At 40.7% G+C, this 18,267-nt stretch overlaps 1 protein-coding gene across 1 annotated transcript in view; it reads left to right on the top strand.

Annotated features, from left to right (window-relative positions):
- LOC109035241 (glucose dehydrogenase [FAD, quinone]) overlaps positions 1–18,267 on the top strand; it is a 48,920-nt gene that overhangs the window by 28,036 nt on the left and 2,617 nt on the right. Inside the window, 6 exon segments of the mRNA XM_072303525.1 lie at positions 2,977–3,229; positions 3,232–3,454; positions 5,514–5,869; positions 13,186–13,505; positions 14,301–14,602; positions 15,608–15,609. Coding sequence (XP_072159626.1) covers positions 2,977–3,229; positions 3,232–3,454; positions 5,514–5,869; positions 13,186–13,505; positions 14,301–14,602; positions 15,608–15,609 — 1,456 coding nt within the window.

Below are 18,267 nucleotides of genomic sequence, written 5' to 3'. Positions count from 1 at the left end.
CAACCAAACGCGTGCTTCTTGGTTTTTTTTCCTCTTTTATTAATTTTTGTATAGTTCCTTTCATCACAACTACGGCTCATTGAGATTCATATCGATGCCATTGCTTGGAAAAGGTCTTACAAATATTTACCACGTTTTAAAAATGTAAATGTTTTTAAAATGAAGCAATCAATTTTATTAAAAAAAAGAATGTACATTTAAGGCATATTTTAAATCGGAAATTTCAAGGATAGAAATGAAACCAAGTATTTATCAAAGACAATTTGAAAAGATGAATCAAAAGAAGAAATTAACATTTCATTTAAAATATGAGTTACGATAACAACACCTCATTCTCTCTTAATTTTCTCATTTCGATATTGTCCACATCATTTTACACACGGACTAAAATATGACGCTTGAATTTGATTTTAGTGGACTTTAGATTTGTGGACTTAACTTAGTGGACGTTTAAGTAATGGACTTAACAATAGTGTGGGCTTTAGGACTGTGGACGTAAAAATTGTGGAAGAAAAGTCTGTGGACGTAAAACAAGTGGACTTACAGTCCGTGTACCAATCTATGGCTTGATAAACCAATTAGATTCATACGGAACACCACTAACAGTCAAAAATGAACTAGCTATTCTCGGTCTGTGAACCATACTAAGGTATCTCGTACCATCACTAAGGTATATGTGCTATTATTATATAGTGCCTTTACTACTATTAGTAGTGTTCCGTATGAACCACTAATTGGTTTATAAGTCATACCTTTTTTCAGTAAATATCCATACAAAAGACTGATTTCTGCCAATGGCTTGAACAAAAAACAGTGGAATTTTTATAAAAAAATCTTTCAAAAGTTTCCTAGTGAAAATATATATTTTGAGCGGAAATTTGGCAAAGTTGACACGTAGTTGCGTTCTTTCGTCTGGAAAATGACAAATTGACGCTTAGATAGGATAAGATGCAGCGCTGCAGCATATGTGACAGGATCTGTGAAAAGGAATCTTATTTTCCAGGAGCAAAGTATACAGGGGAGCTGAGTTAAAAGAAGAAAGTCAAAATTAGCGATTTTGAGTTTTCGACGGGAAAAGCTCTACTGAAGCTAATGCGCTACTCAACGTCTTTTTCAGTCCCTACAGCGCAATTGTCTCATTACATAAATAAATGATAGCTCAGCCGGGTAGCGAAAATACGAAAAAAAGCGTTTACTTTTCTACCCTCGCGTTTAAGTCGCTGGGAATTTGTAGAGCCGTTCAATGTTGATTCGACTTGATTCACTGCAGCTATATATTACACGTTCGTGGGCCGATGATTGAAATTGATAGATAAAGCTATAGACAAAGATGACATGTAAAGTATGGAGTGATCCCATTAGTTGAAACGGGTGGTTGTAATGGACAAAGAGAGTAAGTAATAGACTAACCGACAGCAACCTACAAGAGACCCTGCAGTTAGTACATCATTTTCCCCTTGATCTATAAGAATCACCCGCAGTGTACGAAACTCATGTTTTGAGTTTCAGGAGCCACGTGGCTCATCAAGCTCGATTTTTAGGGCCATTGAAGATTTTTTAGGGGCCAAATTGACTTTTGCCTAAATATCACGGCACATTCAGTGAAAAGTTAGACGCAAGATGTTTTAGTTACAGAAAAGTAGCTGTAACTTGGAAGAAATTTCGAAAAATCACCAAACAGAAAAATTAGGATTTTTTTTCTGGGAAGAGGGAGAGGGCAATTTTTAGGGGCCACGTTGCGGCGCAGAGCCTTCATTTTTTAGGCGCCGCACAGTGGATCGAGTCAATAGGAGAGGTCGGACAAAATCTGGAAACTTTAAACGCTTATAACTACTTTTATACACAATTTTGAGGCTCTGAAAATGGTTCCATTGGGTTTTCCGTTAAATTTTCTTCTAGAAGCACCCCTTAAAGTTTAAAATAAGACGAAATAAACATAATAATTTGCAGTTATAGTTAAAAATTTCATGTCCGACCTCTCTAATTGACTCGATCCACTGTGCGCCGTGACCAATTTCTTAGGTGCATTTGGCGCGTTGGCGCCTGTGAGTTTCGAACACTGACACCCATTTTAACCAATAGGACCGCTCCATGTTCCCCATGTATTCTTTGTCTATAGCTTTGTCTAATAATTTCAATAATCAGCTGCTGGAATCTCCGATCTTAGATACTCATGACTAGCGCAACTGAATCTTTGTTCCCCGCTACACATTTCCATCATTCTTTCCAAAATGCTAAAAACTTCTGTCTCTTGGTGTCCGGTCTCTTGGTTCTCTTGGTCCTACCGGAGAATAAATGATAGCTCCGCCGGGTAGCGAAAAGAGGAAAAAAGCGTTTACTTTTCTACCCTTGTGTTTAAATCTCTGAGAACTTATAGAGCCGCTTATTGGTTCGAATTGTTTTACTGCAGCTATTCATTTCATTTCATTACATGTCTTGAATCTCCGATCTTAGATCTTCGTGACGAGCGCAACTGAGGCCTTGTCTCCACGGGACGTTTTCGTGGGATTTGTCCCAAGTTCGAATCGCAGGAATGAAACTTCTGGGATTTTTCCCAGTTACCGTCTCCACGGAACGGGGCTCATACAGTCCTGCGACTAGTTGGCGCGGGAAGATAAAGTAGTTAAAGTCAAGTATTTAATCGGTATAATAATAATAAATGCACTCAATTCACAATTAGACACATTATTTTAACTAAACAAACATTATCAATGTAGTAATGAACAAAATATCGCACAATTCGTTTTCACTTCTTCTTCTTCTCTCAGTGGGTCCTATGGGTACAAGTACCATACTTGGTACTGGGAAAAATATTGATTAACTCAATATTTTTCCCAACTTCGTAAGTGAGATTTTTCCCTCGGACAAATCTCGTGAAACGGCTCGTGGAGACAAGGCCTGACCCGCTGTTCCCCGCTACTATCCATTATTCCTCGACTCCAAAATGCTAAAAAACCTCTTTCTCTTGGTGTGCAGGTCCTACCGGAGTACGATTTCATCGTCATCGGCGGCGGCTCGGCAGGGGCGGTGGTGGCGAACCGTCTGTCGGAGAACCCGGACTGGATGGTACTCCTGATCGAGGCCGGCGGCGACGAGACGGAGATCTCGGACGTGCCCTCCCTCGCCGGCTACCTCCAACAGACCGAGCTCGACTGGCAGTACAAGACGGCACCGCCCCCCGAGGAGACGGCCTACTGCCTGGCCATGATCGGCAACCGTTGCAACTGGCCGCGGGGAAGGTTTTAGGCGGTTCCAGCGTTCTCAATGCCATGATCTACGCTCGCGGCAACGCGAGGGACTACGATCAATGGGCCGCTTTGGGCAATGACGGCTGGGCCTACGCGGATATACTCAAGTACTTCAAGAAGTCCGAGGATAATAGGAATCCGTACCTCGGAGGCACCGAGTACCACGCCACTGGCGGGTATCTCACCGTGCAGGAGGCGCCTTGGAGGTAAGCACTCATTCATTTAGAGAAAGGAACCATTTTGGAAAAAAGGAACCATTTTGGAAAAAAGGAACCATTTTGGAAAAAAGGAACCATTTTGGAAAAAAGGAACCATTTTGGAAAAAAGGAACCATTTTGGAAAAAAGGAACTAAGAGCATTGCAATGTTACTAAGGTTCACTGGAAAAAAAAAGAATCTTAAATTTGCCGCCAAGAAGTATTTCTTCTTAAATCAAGAATTTTTCTGGTTAATATAAGCTACTTCCTTGCTTAACCCAAGCACTATTTTTCTTGTATCAAGAAAAAGTCAGCTTAAAGCAAGAAAAAAAAAATTCTTGGCGGCAAATTCAAGAATCATCATGCTTGATCCAAGCTACTTTTTTTTTCACTGTGTGCAACATACATTCTTTGCAATAATATTAGTGAAACAATTTTTTTAAAAAAAATCAAATTCACAAAGCTAATGTTCGTCTTGAATGCATAGTTTATTGAGAGTAAAGATGGAGCTTGTGTAGATGATCAATTTATATTTAAAGAGTAAAGAAATTTGTACAATCTTAGCGACATTGAAATATTTCTGGTTCTTTTTTGCAAAATGCAATCCATTTGTGGATCTGGGACTCTGGCAACAAGGCAGCGAAAAGCGGACCGCGTTTAGCAGAAAGGAACTAAGCCGCATCACCTGCTGCCAAATTTGTCTGGGGCCTCTTTGAAAGATTATTTTTCCTTTATTATAAATGTATTCCAAATCTTTTTCCAATTTGGGCAATCAGTTTAGAGAGGTCGAAAAGTTAAAGGCTCAAAAGAGCTTTCTTGAAAAAAGCAAATGGAACTTTTTGTGATTATTGTTTTATTTATAATAGCCATGGTGCAACTTTACAGACACTAAGCAGGGAATGCATCTATAGAGAGAAGAACTTCAAGGTGTAAAAATGATTTGTGCTGGTCAAATAACGAAGTAAAGAACGATGAACACAAAAAGACAAATGCAGTGCCAGATTTGGTTTTGTTTTACATGGTGAGAACTAGATTTGCTGAAATGTTGCTTTCCAGAAAATCGTAAAGCTTAGTATTAACACTTTATATACAGTATGTAATACGGCAAAAAGTACAAGTAATTTGCAAAATAAGCTGCAAGCACGATGGTTGCACTGCAAGTATACCTACAATGTACCTGCACAGGCATCAGCAATCGCCAAACCACGATCGCGGCTTGAAGCGCCTTCATTTGTGCAGAAGACTCCACGCTTTGTCAAGCAGCTAGTTTAGATGCCTATCCGAATTTAACCCAACTCAGGCCACTACTTTCACAGCAGGGTCGTCTAGGATGACCATGCAGTTATAATGTATTATAGGGATTAAAAAGCGTCAACTCAAATTAAAGGGTAGATTATCAGTAATCTAACTTGTTCTTTCGTTTCTAACTTTTATGCCTATAATCGCATTACTAATGGCTTACAAACAGCCGGGTATTGCTAAGTGCCTACGACATTCATACGACTTTTCTACAACTACCCTAGTAGTAATGATCTTTAAAAAGCAATTTATATAAATTCTTGATAAAAACTCTTCAAAACTAGTTTTCAAGAAGCCCTTCCTTTTTACTGTTTTCCATGTAAAATTTACGTCTCGTAAAATTATGTGAAAAGGTTTTTGGCACAAAAACTACTACTTTTTATGTAATTTAACATTTCTTTATGAATACTTGAAGGATTTTTTTAACACTTTCAACACTAAAAGTTTACCTCTCGTAAATTTTACCTTAAAAAAATACCCACAAAAGGATTTCTAAAACATAAATTTGATCAGTTTTTTTAGAGCTGTCTTTTCAAAAATGGGACGTATCTCTGCAAAATAGAACGAAACGCCATGGAGTAGCATTGAAAGCATAGGGTGGAATGCGCTCAACACTCCGCACAATCCATCCCGCATTCCCCTTCCTACCGCTATGCCGCTTAATTCCGTTTAGCAGAAATACGTCCGATTTGCGAGCATTTTGAAAGTTTCTTTTATAGTGATTGCTGACAAGATAGCACCTCAAAATAAATTTCGGTGATATTTTTCAGGTCTCCTCTGGCGGCGGCGTTCGTGAAGGCGGGCGAGGAGCTGGGCTACAAGAACCGGGACATCAATGGGGCCCAACAGACCGGGTTCATGATCGCCCAAGGGACGATCCGCCGGGGCTCCCGCTGCTCCACCTCCAAGGCCTTCCTCCGGCCGGTCCGCCTCCGCAAGAACCTCCACGTCTCCATGCACTCGCAGGTCACCCAGATCTTCTTCGAGCGCAAGAACATCCTCGTCAACCCGCGCGCCGCCCGCGTCCAGTTCATCAAGAACAACATACGCCACTCCGTCCGCGCCCGCAAGGAAATCGTTCTCTCCGCCGGCGCCATCGGCTCCCCGCAAATCCTCATGGTCTCAGGTAAGCTCCATCACTTGATAATCTGGTTTACTGCCGTGATAGCGAAGACAGCCCCAAGTGCAAACAAGCGGGGAAGTTCTAATACTGTCGTATTAGAAAAGCGCTCAGGTGTTAGTCAATGTATTTAGTGAAGAAAGGAAGTATAAACTCCGTCGACTTGGCTGGGAAATGGAAATAAAACATCAGCTGATAGCAAACAAAGGTTACCAAGGAAACCGTAAACGCGTATTTTTGTTTCCCGAAAATGAGCTCACCGTTGAGCTCACCAGGCGCGTTTTTTTTAGGCTTCATTTGAGTTCAACGATCAATTTCGATAAGAATTACTCTACCGCTGAGAAATTTTCTTATAGACAAACGATCGAAACTACCTGCGCATTACGTTAAAAGCATAAAATACAATTTTCACAGCTTTATTTATTTTAAAAATGGACCCCCCCAAAAAGCCTACACATCGATGAGCTAGTGCGCCATTTAAACGCATTAGCACTAGTATACTAGTACTCAGAGGAAAGTCGAAATCAAAAAGCGCTGCCTATCGGCTGAGCGCTTAAAATGGAGTTTTGAGGAAATGGGCTCACTAGCGTCTAAAGGGAAACTTTTATTGAAAGAAGCCTCCGATCTTTGTCAAATTGTCACCAATCCTCCAAGAGACGGTTAGAAATCGTATGCACGTTTGAAAATCGATCAATTTTACTACGGGGCTGCGCACTGAAAAAAAATCTCGGTGTATTTACTAAGAAATGGGTAAAATTACCAAGAATTCAGGGTTCTATTTGATCCCAGTTTTTTCTTGGTAAAATTACCACTATGGAATTGGTAATTTTACCGAGAAATCTCGGTAAAATTATTGAACTTTCTCGGTAATTTTACTGGACCGTGGTAAAAACGCCTATATTTTTTATCGACTGTGGTAGAATTACCGAGATAAAATGGCAAAGTTACCGGGAGTTGATTACCAATAGAAGTGGTATTCTTACCTGAAAAAACAGTAAAAATACCGGTTTGTAGGTAAGCTTACCAGTCTGTCTTGGTAAAATTACCAATAATTGGTAAAAAAAAAGTGAGATGGTAAAGGTACCAACGGACCTTGGTAAAAACGCCGAGAATTTTTTTTCAGTGCACCCCTTGGCTGCTCCGCGGCCCGACCCCCAAGCGCCTCGCGCTTCCGAGCGGCGCTTTGCGCGGCATTGTCACTACTTTCTTTATTTGAAAGGAGTGAAAGTAGTAGTAAGAATTCGGGATATACTTTCCGGTAGTAAAGTTGCAACTAAGTGTTCTTCCTGAATGCAACTATTTTTGGTTTATAGCGAAAAAAACCCAATTTCACGGAAATGCGGGAAATATTGAATTCTCTTTCTTCTACAACTAATATTCAGCTATTTTCATTCATGCGTGTTTGAATAAAATCGTGTAAATGAAACTCCGTTTTCACATGCCCACTCATAACCGCAACATACATATGTTCAACATTAAACAACATTAGATTCCTGTAGTAAACTGCCGTATTAATATAGAATATGAGAAAGATTTTGAGACATGGGCCCTGTCGTTTATGTATTCTTACGAGTCTCAGGGGTCAGAGTTCCGTGAAATTTACTAGTTTACTGAGATAATTGCAATTTTGCATATAACTTTCGTAATAAACAGAGGACAAAAATGTCATCAGAGCCATCAGTCATTGTTATTTACTCAATGAAGATAATAATTCTTCACTTTATTTGTTACGTGAAGGAAACTAAAACACAATCCAGTCTTTCGCAAAGGGGATTCGGTGATATAAAATTTCAAAGCCCATTAGATAATGGATTTTAAGAGTATGTACCTCTTACCTTCGGGCTATCTTCCGACACTTCCTCTGAGATACTACATCACAGTAAAAAAGTTCAGCTATGAACACAAACGAGCTTAAAACATGTCCAACGATCAGGCAAATGAAAGCCAATTGTAAATCAACCATCGTGAAGGCTCTCGCAGGATCACCCTTTTCATCGTCGAATTGTTTCAACCGCGCTAGATATCGCGGACCGATTTCCACCTCGTAGGATTCGGCCAAAATCCCAGCTTCAAGGAGGTGAGCTGAAATCGCCTTGATTCTTTTACCGTAGGGTGAATTCGACAGCAGTCGCATGTCGAACGGGTAACTCATGATCGATTCCGTTGCGATGTGGTAGTCATGCGTCACGTACGAAGACGAGGGGTCTGGCACAGTAAGAAGATCATTCTTCCTTGCGAGGTAGGGTAGAAATGTGATGAAGGCATTACTGCGGAATATCTCCCGTATAGCCATGAAAACTCGTTTCACAGTTGCTTCTGAGAAGTTGAATGAATTACCACCCCAGTATACCTCGTCTGCATCTTCAGCGTATACCACAAAACCTTTCCAGCCCAGATTTAAATTTAATTCAGACTTTAGGAAAAGGTAGGAAGCAACCATATGTTCTATCAGCCATTCGTATTTCGGATCGCTCGTTAATAGTCCAACGCCATCAGAGATACTTAATTGGAACAATAGATCAGATTCTCTTAATTCCTCAGCTGTGTTTAAAGGAGTGTAACGAACTTTCTCACTGAAATACGTGACCATCAAACTCAAAAAAGCAGTTGAGAGAATTAGGGTGGAAAACGTAAACACGGTGAATAAGATTCTACCGGTTGAGGAGCCCACCAACAACCTGGACTGGCCCACACAGATGATGTAAGAGAAAATGGCGAAGATAGTTGAGACGTTATCCGCGAGTTGTGGTTCACCGGTCGAGGATTCAGCTAAAAGACAGACGCGCCTGTAGATCTCGTGCACGAAGCCCAAAAGAACGAAAGAGCCGATGATCAAGAGCCAAACCAATTTTGAAAAACACTTGGCGGGAGTCAGGAAAGATGGCATGAAACCCTTATCAGGCACCATGAATACAATTTCTCCTTGGTCGAGTAACGGTACGACATCCAGGTGGCGAAAATCTGTGTCCTCCAAACTACTTTCGAAAATTAATACGTCTGCACCTTGCTTAAGAGCGTAACTGTAGTCTTCTGGAAAAAAGAGCGCGTTTGGTGTCCAGTGAAGATCGATTCTCAATTCAAAGCTTCCTCCCATATGTTCGACGATCATACGCATCACAGATAACACGGCATCATCCCAGTACTTCAAACGGAACACTCCGTCGGATATATCGTTGTTAACGCCGAGACTTAGGAAAAGAGTTTGTCCCGCCAGAGTTGGTGGGGGGATATTAAAATCGCTTCTCGAAGGGAACGCGGTCAAAACGGCTTTAGATGGATCGTACCTGGTGCACGCCTCCTCGATACAAATGACGGCTCTGAAAGCGCGAAAGAGACGCCACATCAATTTGAAAATGAAGATGAGGTCGCAGTTGATAGAGGCACCGGCGTGACGCACCGATCCTTTTTGGAAATTAGATTCCTCTTCATTCTGCACTGCGAAAATTAGGTAATTTTCAGCATTCCATATTGGATGATAGAACAATCCCTGTGTTTGCGCGAAAAGGGAATCTGACATTTCGGAGCCAGGTCGGAGATCGTTTTCTGTGATGTTGACGATGAAATCGCACGTTTTTTTCTGGTCTCCAATACGCCGGGTTTTATCTGCCTCGGAATAATCAATGCAGTAATTTGGCACTTCGTTGTATCCTCTGTTCTTGGAGCTCCCATTTTTAGGGATAAACCCTCCGTTCAGCTCGACCAAGTGATGACAACGAACTTTGCTCTCTTCAGCAGAGTTCATAATAAGATTCAGGATATCACTGCACGTAGGTATAATGAATAGGATAATCTTTGACTGTTTCTGGGATCGGCAAAGGGCTTCGTGACCGGTGATTGTTGAAATAGATTCACTGTGAAAATAGCGAATCAACGGAGACACAGCGTAATTCGGATTTTGGTTGGATATATAAACCGAAGAAGTTTCGGATATTTTGTGCGTTTGTTGGATCAGGTTCAAGAGAAAATGCTGAGAGTCTGAACCAAGTGTAGAAGAAGATGCAAAGCTTGACATACATCTGTTACAAAAAGAGGATTGCAACACAAGGCTAGACAACAGGAGAATTGGCGACAACAAATCATAAGACTGTAAATAGAAATGCTCTTTGAAGATCATTTTAACTAAAGCTGTGGAACAAGTATAAAGGATACATAAGCCACTCTGGTTAGCTTGGCTCAAATATATCAGCAGATATGCAATTAATATGCCGATATCTATAGCACTAGAGGTTCCCCTTCAGTTTTATCGCATATGCAGCAAACATAACGAGGAGTATAACGAAAAATTATATATTCGAAAATTACATATTTGTATCGCTCTATAACCCTTGATTAAACCGATAAACGATGTTGTTAACCAATTGGTATGTATCGCTTACTTAAAGTTCACCTTCAATTTTGCTGCAAAGGCAACATGCATACACCGGAAATCGCAAATTGGTATCTATTCGAAGAATTATAGCTCTCTCCATCCATGAACTTTTTTGCAAGAACCAATGAACAATGCGTAAACGTAGCTCTCGCAGCTATCGTTCACGTCAGGTCCGCCTTCAATTTTGTCGCATAGGCAACAAACGCACCGGAGAACACGAATAGTTGTCTACTCGAAAAACACACACTCATGTCGCTCCATTAGATTTAATTGCCTTTTCTTGTCGTGCATCACTTTCCCTTTCTTCTGGCATTATCCGTCTTACCTGCAGTCCCATTCTAATTTTATGGGATATATCATATCGTCGAAACTAGCAAAATAAAAACCCAGGTAACGCACCAGGTAAAAAAAAAAAAATCAAAAATCCAACACTGAGCGCTTAGATAGTAAATTGCTGTGACTTAGTGTTGCACAAATAATGCACTAGAACATTAGATTATCAGTACCTGAGGTGGTTCTCTTTGTTTTATTGAAAGCAGTTTAAAAAAACACACAGAGTGCAGTTATAACCATGTTAAAAATTGTAGGAAAATTCAATTACAAGTGTAAAACCTCTGTTTTTTAATAGGAGCTCCTTCTCATTTTTGAGCTTCCTAGTCTGGTGCGTTCTTTTGAGTGGATATATCTCTGTCTATAATGATGAGCCTTGAAAAGGAACAAAAGCAAAAACTTACGTTTCCGGCAAAGCAAGAGCTGAGAAACTAACCGAGTAACTGCATGTCTAACCGCATTTCACGCGAAAAATGCACCTGGCGAACAGTATTTTTCATATCTTTTGAGAATCGATTTTTAATCGTTGGAGGAAACTCTTGTAAAAACAAAATCTTGTTTACCGCAAATGTAAATACCTGAACTATATTCCCACGTGTTCACTTCGGAGTAAACAAAATGTTTTCTTTTTACGTATTTTTAAGAAAAAGTCACGAGGAGAGAACTAAATCACACTGAGCTCATTCTAAATTCTACTCCTCTGCACAACTACATGACGGTATTGATTTTAACTCAATGTTGACGGTGTTGAATTGGAGTTTTCACGTATCATTTTTCAATACGAAAGGAAGTTTGATGTAGATTCATTTGAAACTACTTCAAACTAGATTATTGAATGAAAAGGTAAATAAATGTGTCCGGGGGATTTCCCTCATGCCATGAGGGTTCTCCGCGGGAAAAATTTCGAATATCACACTGAAAAAAAAATCTCGGTGTATTTACTAAGAAAAGAGTAAAATTACCAAGAATTCAGGGTTCTATTTGATCCCAGTTTTTTTCTTGGTAAAAGTACCACTTATGAAATTGGTAATTCTACCGAGAAATCTCGGTAAAATTATTGAACTTTCTCGGTAATTTTACTGGACCTTGGTAAAAAAGCCAATATTTTTTATCGATTGTGGTAGAATTACCGAGATAAAATGGCAAAGTTACCGGGAATTGATTACCAATAAAAGTGGTATTCTTACCTGAAAAACACAGTAAAAATACCTGTTTTTAGGTAAGCTTACCAGTCTGTCTTGGTAAAATTACCAATAATTGGGAAAAAAAGTGAGATGGTACAGGTACCAACGGCCCTTGGTAAAGACGCAGAGAATTTTTTTTCAGTGCAGGTACCCCTAGAACGCAACTGTTTGTTTATTTCACCGTAGTTTTTCCCCTCCTCGGAAAGAGTATGGCCTTTCGCACGCGGCCCATACCCATGCCACCACTGCATTATCAACAAAGTGTCTGCGAATAGGTCAGTTGCGCTAGTCACCGAATCGTATTTTGACACTTGATTCTTGTAAATACGCTATTAATATGAAGATCTGTCCTAACTGCAACTTTCTACGTTCAATATGAACCGAGATATCCAAGAGCTTTTAAAAACTCAGGTTTTGACGTCATATCCACCGCGGTAGCGACACCCTTGGTTACTTCCACCTTGGATTCATCAATCAGTAATACATACAATATCCACTGGTTGCTCGACTTAAAACACGGATAAAACCAAGGTGGCAGAAACCAGGGATGTCTCCACCGCAATGGGTGACGTCATAGCTCGAATTTTCCAACGCGCGGTATCTCGTTTAATATTGAACGTGGAGAGTTGCTGTTTGGACAGACGTTATTATTTTTAGCTAATCTACAAGAGTAAAACATCAAAACACGATTCTGTGATCAATGCAACTGACCCCATTCCTAACGGTCTTCCTGATTTTCCCTGATGCCAAAAAAATGCCTCAATATTTCCCGCCGGAAATCCCAGTTTTTCAGATTTTAAGATGCCCTGCGGGCCGATTATTGGAATTCATGGACAAAGTTACAGACGAAGAAGACAAAAGGGATATGGAGGGATCCTATTGGTGGAAGCGGGTGGTTGCGATGAACAAAGTAGGAGAGTATTAGACAAACTAAAGGCAACCCACGAGAGACCCTATAGTTAGTCCATGATTTTCCCCCTCAGTAAATAACAACCACCCGTTTCGACGAATAAGATCGCTCCATACTCTCTATGTCTTCTTTGTCCACCAATTTCGATAATCAGCCCGCTGTCTCAGTAGGTTCGCTTCTGTAGGCTTAGTCCAAACGTCAAATTCGGACATGCAGGCTGATTTTTTGAATTAATGGACAAAGCTAGAGACAATAAAACAAAGAGATAACTGAGCGATCCTATTGGTAAAAACGGTTTCTTGCGAAGGAAGTAGGTAATGGACAAACTAAAGGCAACCCACGAGAGATCCCATAGTTAGTCCATCATTTTACCTCTCAGTCAATAACAACCACCCGTTTTGACGAATAAGATCGCTCCATACTCCCTGTTTTCTTTGTCCACCAATTTCGATAATCAGCCCGCTGTTTCAGTAGGTTCGCTTGTTTTGGCTTAGTGCAAACGTGAAAATGATCTGGTTTGGTGTTGCAGGGATCGGGCCGAAGGAGCACCTGGAGGAGCTCGGGATCAAGGTGGTGCGGAACCTGCGGGTGGGCTACAACCTGCAGGACCACGTCGGGCTGGGCGGGCTCACGTTCATCATCGACGACCCGATCACGTTCAAGAAGTCCCGCTTCCAGACGGCGTCGGTCGCCCTCGAGTACATCCTCAACGAGCGCGGGCCGCTCACCTCCCTCGGAGGCGTCGAGGGCCTCGCCTTCGTCAACTCCAGATACGCCGACCCCGACGGCCTCTGGCCCGACGTCCAGTTCCACTTCGCCCCCAGCAGCGTCAACTCCGACGGCGGCGAGGTACGTCAGAAAATACCTTCAGGGGTCCTACAGAATTTGGGGGAAATTATCCTGCAGGGGTTGCCACAGAGTTTAGAAAATGAAATTCTCTGATTTCCCTGACAATTGGACGTATTTCTATCAAACGGAACTAAGCGCAATAGGGGGAGGAAGGGAGAGGGGGCTTGGATTGGCGGATGTTGCGGAACGCGATGCTCGTTCCGTCCTATACTCGGAAAGTTTTTACATGGCGCTTAGCTCCGTTTGACAGAACGCGGTATCCGGGATTCTAAAATCCTCAAATGGAACTCAATTTGGCGCTTAGTTCCGTTTAACAAAGATACGTCCAATTGAAGATAAGCTAGGTGGTAAAAAGGCATAATTAGAAATAGTTTTCAGGCAAAATTTGTCGTTCGAAACGTTAAACTTATCCTAAAAAGCCAAAAGGAAGTGACTGGATCATTTTCCCCTGACATTGTCGTAATTTTCCCGGCATTTCCCGATTTCGCTGACTGCATACTAGAGAAAAAACACAATGGATCTAGAGTCCAGACTCTTGAAAACATTGACAAGAAAAAATACTCTTGTTCAATCGGATACTTGCTAAATCAAAACGAAATCCGCTTAAATTAAAAGGCTTGGTTCTTGATTTAAGCTAGATTTTGATTGAATCAAGAGTAATTTTTCTTGTCGATGTTCTTAAGAGTCTGGACTCTAGATCCAATGTTTTTTTTTCCCAGTGTATAATTCGCTTTTATTTATTCTTCTGTATACGATCTTATTTTTACACCTGTAACGTTTCTCTGAATATTTCAGGTGATCCGTAAGATCCTGGGGCTCCGCGACAGCGTCTACAACACCCTGTACAAGCCCCTGATCAACGCCGAGACCTGGACCATCTTGCCCCTCCTCCTTCGACCGAGGAGCACCGGGAGGATTAGTCTGAAAAGCAGGAACCCCTTGGTCTACCCGATCATCGAGCCTAACTACTTCACCTACAAAGAAGACGTTCAGGTCTTGATAGAAGGCATCCGCATCGCGTTCAATATCTCCGGCTCTAAGACTTTCAAGAAGTTCAACTCCAGGCCGCTCACCACTCCCATGCCGGGTTGCGCCAGGTATTTTATTTCATTTCATTACATGGATTGCATTTTGCAACAAGGAACCACTAGCATTGCAATGATGCTAAAATTGTGCAACTTCATCTTTTGCAATAAAATTGCGGAAATCGTGAAAAACTATGAAATTTAGATGGTAATTTTTGTCCTAAATTTACAGTTTTTAGCGAGTAAAATAGCGGGTTTTTCCTCAAGACAAAAGAAGTTGCACAATCTTAGCAACATTGCAATGCTAGTGGTTCCTTTTTGCAAAATGCGATCCATATTATAATTTAATATCTATCAGATAAAAAAGGTTATTTTGGGAAAGGTGAAACTGGGTTGCTATGGTTTCCACATTTGAAACCGCCTACGAGGGGGAAAAAAATTTATTAAACTTTTTTTAAACTTTACTTAACGTTGTTTCCGTTACTTTTTAAAAACTTCACTAATTTTTAATTATTCAATCACAAAACTGATATTTAATTTGATTTAACTTTGCATAAACAGGAAACTAGAAAAACTGGATATTTTATGTGGCGAGATGAATCGTCATTTTGAACTTTAGACTTATCAACATGAATTATTTTTCTATTAATTTTTTTTTAAAATTAACAAAATTAAAATAAATAAATAAATAAATGTATTCTTCTACCTCTCTACTTATAATGTCCATTGCACATAATTTAAGTGTTGATTTTTTAGTACATCATTAAAATAATAACTTAAAATTCACTGCAGTCAACAAAAACTTAAAATTAAGTTATTGATATCGGAGCAAAGAGGGGTGCGCCAGGAACATCTGCGGACATAAAGCGTGTAGCGAAATCAATGAGGTTGGTTGCCTTTGGTCGGACAGGCAACTAAACTAACTGCTCGGCGAAGCGTAGGGTATCATGAGAAAATGAAGGCTGTCTGAGCTCACTTTGTTGCGCATGAAACCTTTGCCACGCTGATGTGAATCTTCGCGATATTTTGAGAAGACACGAAGCCCGCTAGCGAATGGGTCAGTTGCGCTGGTCACAGATGTTTGGTGCTGAATTCTTGTAGATCAGTTAAAAATAGTAATCTCTGTCCAATTCGCATCTTTCTAGGTTTCGTATTAACAGAGATATCGCCCTTTGAAAAGTCGGGGTTTTGACGCCATCCACCGCAGTAGTGACACCCTTGGTTTCTTCCATCTTGCTGTTATGAATTGGGGAAACACACTTTTGCACTGGTTACTCAACGTGAAGCTCGGATGAAAGGAAGGTGGAAGAAACCAAGGGTGTCACTACCGCGGCGGATGGCGTCAGAACCCCGACTTTTCAAAGCGCAATATCTCTGTTAATACTGAACGTAGATAGTTGCGGTTTAGACAGAAATTATTAATTTTAGCTGATCTACAAGAATCAAGTATCAAAACACGATTCTGTGACTAACGCAACGTAGAGTACCTATATTGAGAGAGTATGGCCACTGGAGTTACCACCTCTGATTGGCTCAGCCATCTTAGGCTGAATGGAGCCCTTAGGACCCAAAAATGGCGGACGCCATAAAGTTAATGTAATGCAAAATGATTCAAAATGTAGTTGTCTTCGCTTATCGTAACGAGAACTTTACCCAAATGCACTATTGCGACTTTTTTACATATTTTTAAGGCTAATCGTGTGCAATTTTTGAGAAAAATGATCTTAGATGTAGTAAGGTTGGCAGCAAGTGCGGTTGGTGATAACCGTCAAAAGTTGGCGATGACCCCCCCTCCCATCCTCAAAAACCAAAACAAAGCACCGCCATTTTTGGGTCCTAAGCCTCTCCATGGGACCCAGTGGCCATACTCTCTTAATATAGGTACTCTAACGCAACGGACCCATTAGCAGCGATTGCTAACTGTTTCCAACATGTATATGGATGCATCTGTTTTCCAGGTACACGCGCTCACTTGATGGTTTTTATTGATGTTTCAAAACGAATGAGAAGGGGGCGGCCCATAGGCGGCCAATAGGAAAATTCGGCCCTGCAGGGGTCCTGCAGAATTTAGGGGAAATTATCCTGCAGGGGTTGCCGCAGAATTAAGAAAATGAAATTCCCTGATTTCCCTGAAAATTGGACGTAAGTCTATGAAACAGAACTAAGCGCAATAGGGGGAGGAAGGGAGAGGGGGCTTGGATTGGCGGATGTTGCGGAACGCGATGCTCGTTCCGTCCTATACTCGGAAAGCTTCTCCATGGCGCTTAGCTCCGTTTGACAGAACGCGCTATCCGGGATTCTCACATCCTCAAATGGAACTCAATTTGGCGCTTAGTTCCGTTTAACAAAAATACGTCCAATTGAAGATAAGCTGGGTGGTAAAAAGACATAATTAGAAATAGTTTTCAGGGAAAATTTGTCGTTCGAAACGTTGAGCCTATCCTAAAAAGCAAAAAAAAGTGACTTGATCATTTTTCCCTGACATTATCGTAATTTTCCCGGGCATTTCCCGATTTCGCTGACTATGCACTGGAAAAAAAATACAATGGATCTAGAGTCCAGACTCTTGAAAACATTGACAAGAAAAAGTACTCTTGATTTAAGCGGATTTTTGCTTGAATCATTTCGTCGATGTTTTTAAGAGTCTGGACTCTAGATCTCAGACTCGAGTTTTTTTTCCAGTGCACTAATTAGCCACTATGGCACCACGTTAGTAGGTTTTCTGATGACCCGTTTGCTTTTCCACCCTGTACTTCATTTTCGTCCGTACCTTACGAGCTTCTTCTTTAAGTCTGGCATATACTTCATAAATCTCAAATTCGATGCTTCATGCAGCCCTATACTCCACTTTGATGCATTCTTCTGTATACGATCTTATTTTTACGCCTGTAACGTTTCTCTGAATACTTCAGGTGATCCGTAAGATCCTGGGGCTCCGCGACAGCGTCTACAACACCCTGTACAAGCCCCTGATCAACGCCGAGACCTGGACCATCTTGCCCCTCCTCCTCCGACCGAGGAGCACCGGAAGGATTAGTCTGAAAAGCAGGAACCCCTTGGTCTACCCGATCATCGAGCCTAACTACTTCACCTACAAAGAAGACGTTCAGGTCTTGATAGAAGGCATCCGCATCGCGTTCAATATCTCCGGCTCTAAGACCTTCAAGAAGTTCAACTCTAGGCCGCTTACCACTCCTATGCCGGGTTGTGCCAGGTATTTTATTTTATTTCATTATATTATAATTTAATATCCATCAGCCAAAAAAGGTTATTTTGGGAAAGGTAAAACTGGGTTGCTATGGTTTCTACATTTGAGACCGTCTACGAGAAAAAAAAAAAAAAAAAAAAAAAACTTTAATTGAACTTTTTTTAACATTACTTTACGTTGTTTCCGTTACTTTTTAAAAACTTCACTAATTTTTAATTATTCAATCACAAAACTAATATTTAATTTAACTTTGCATTAGCAGGAAACTAGAAAAACTAGGTATTTTATGTGGCGAGATGAATCGTCATTTTGAACTTTAGGCTTGTTACCATGAATTATTTTTCTATTAATTTTTTTAAAAATCAACAAAATTAAAATTATAATACATAACTAAATTTATTCTTCTACCTCCTTACTTACAATGATCATTACACATAATTTAAGTGCCGATTTATTGGTATATCACTTAAATATTAACTTAAAATTCACTGCAGTCAACAAAAACTTAAAATTAAGTTATTGATTGGAC

This window comes from Bemisia tabaci, chromosome 8 (assembly GCF_918797505.1).
Source record: "Bemisia tabaci chromosome 8, PGI_BMITA_v3".
Taxonomy (NCBI): domain Eukaryota; kingdom Metazoa; phylum Arthropoda; class Insecta; order Hemiptera; family Aleyrodidae; genus Bemisia; species Bemisia tabaci.
This window is presented reverse-complemented; position numbering and strand designations above follow the sequence as displayed.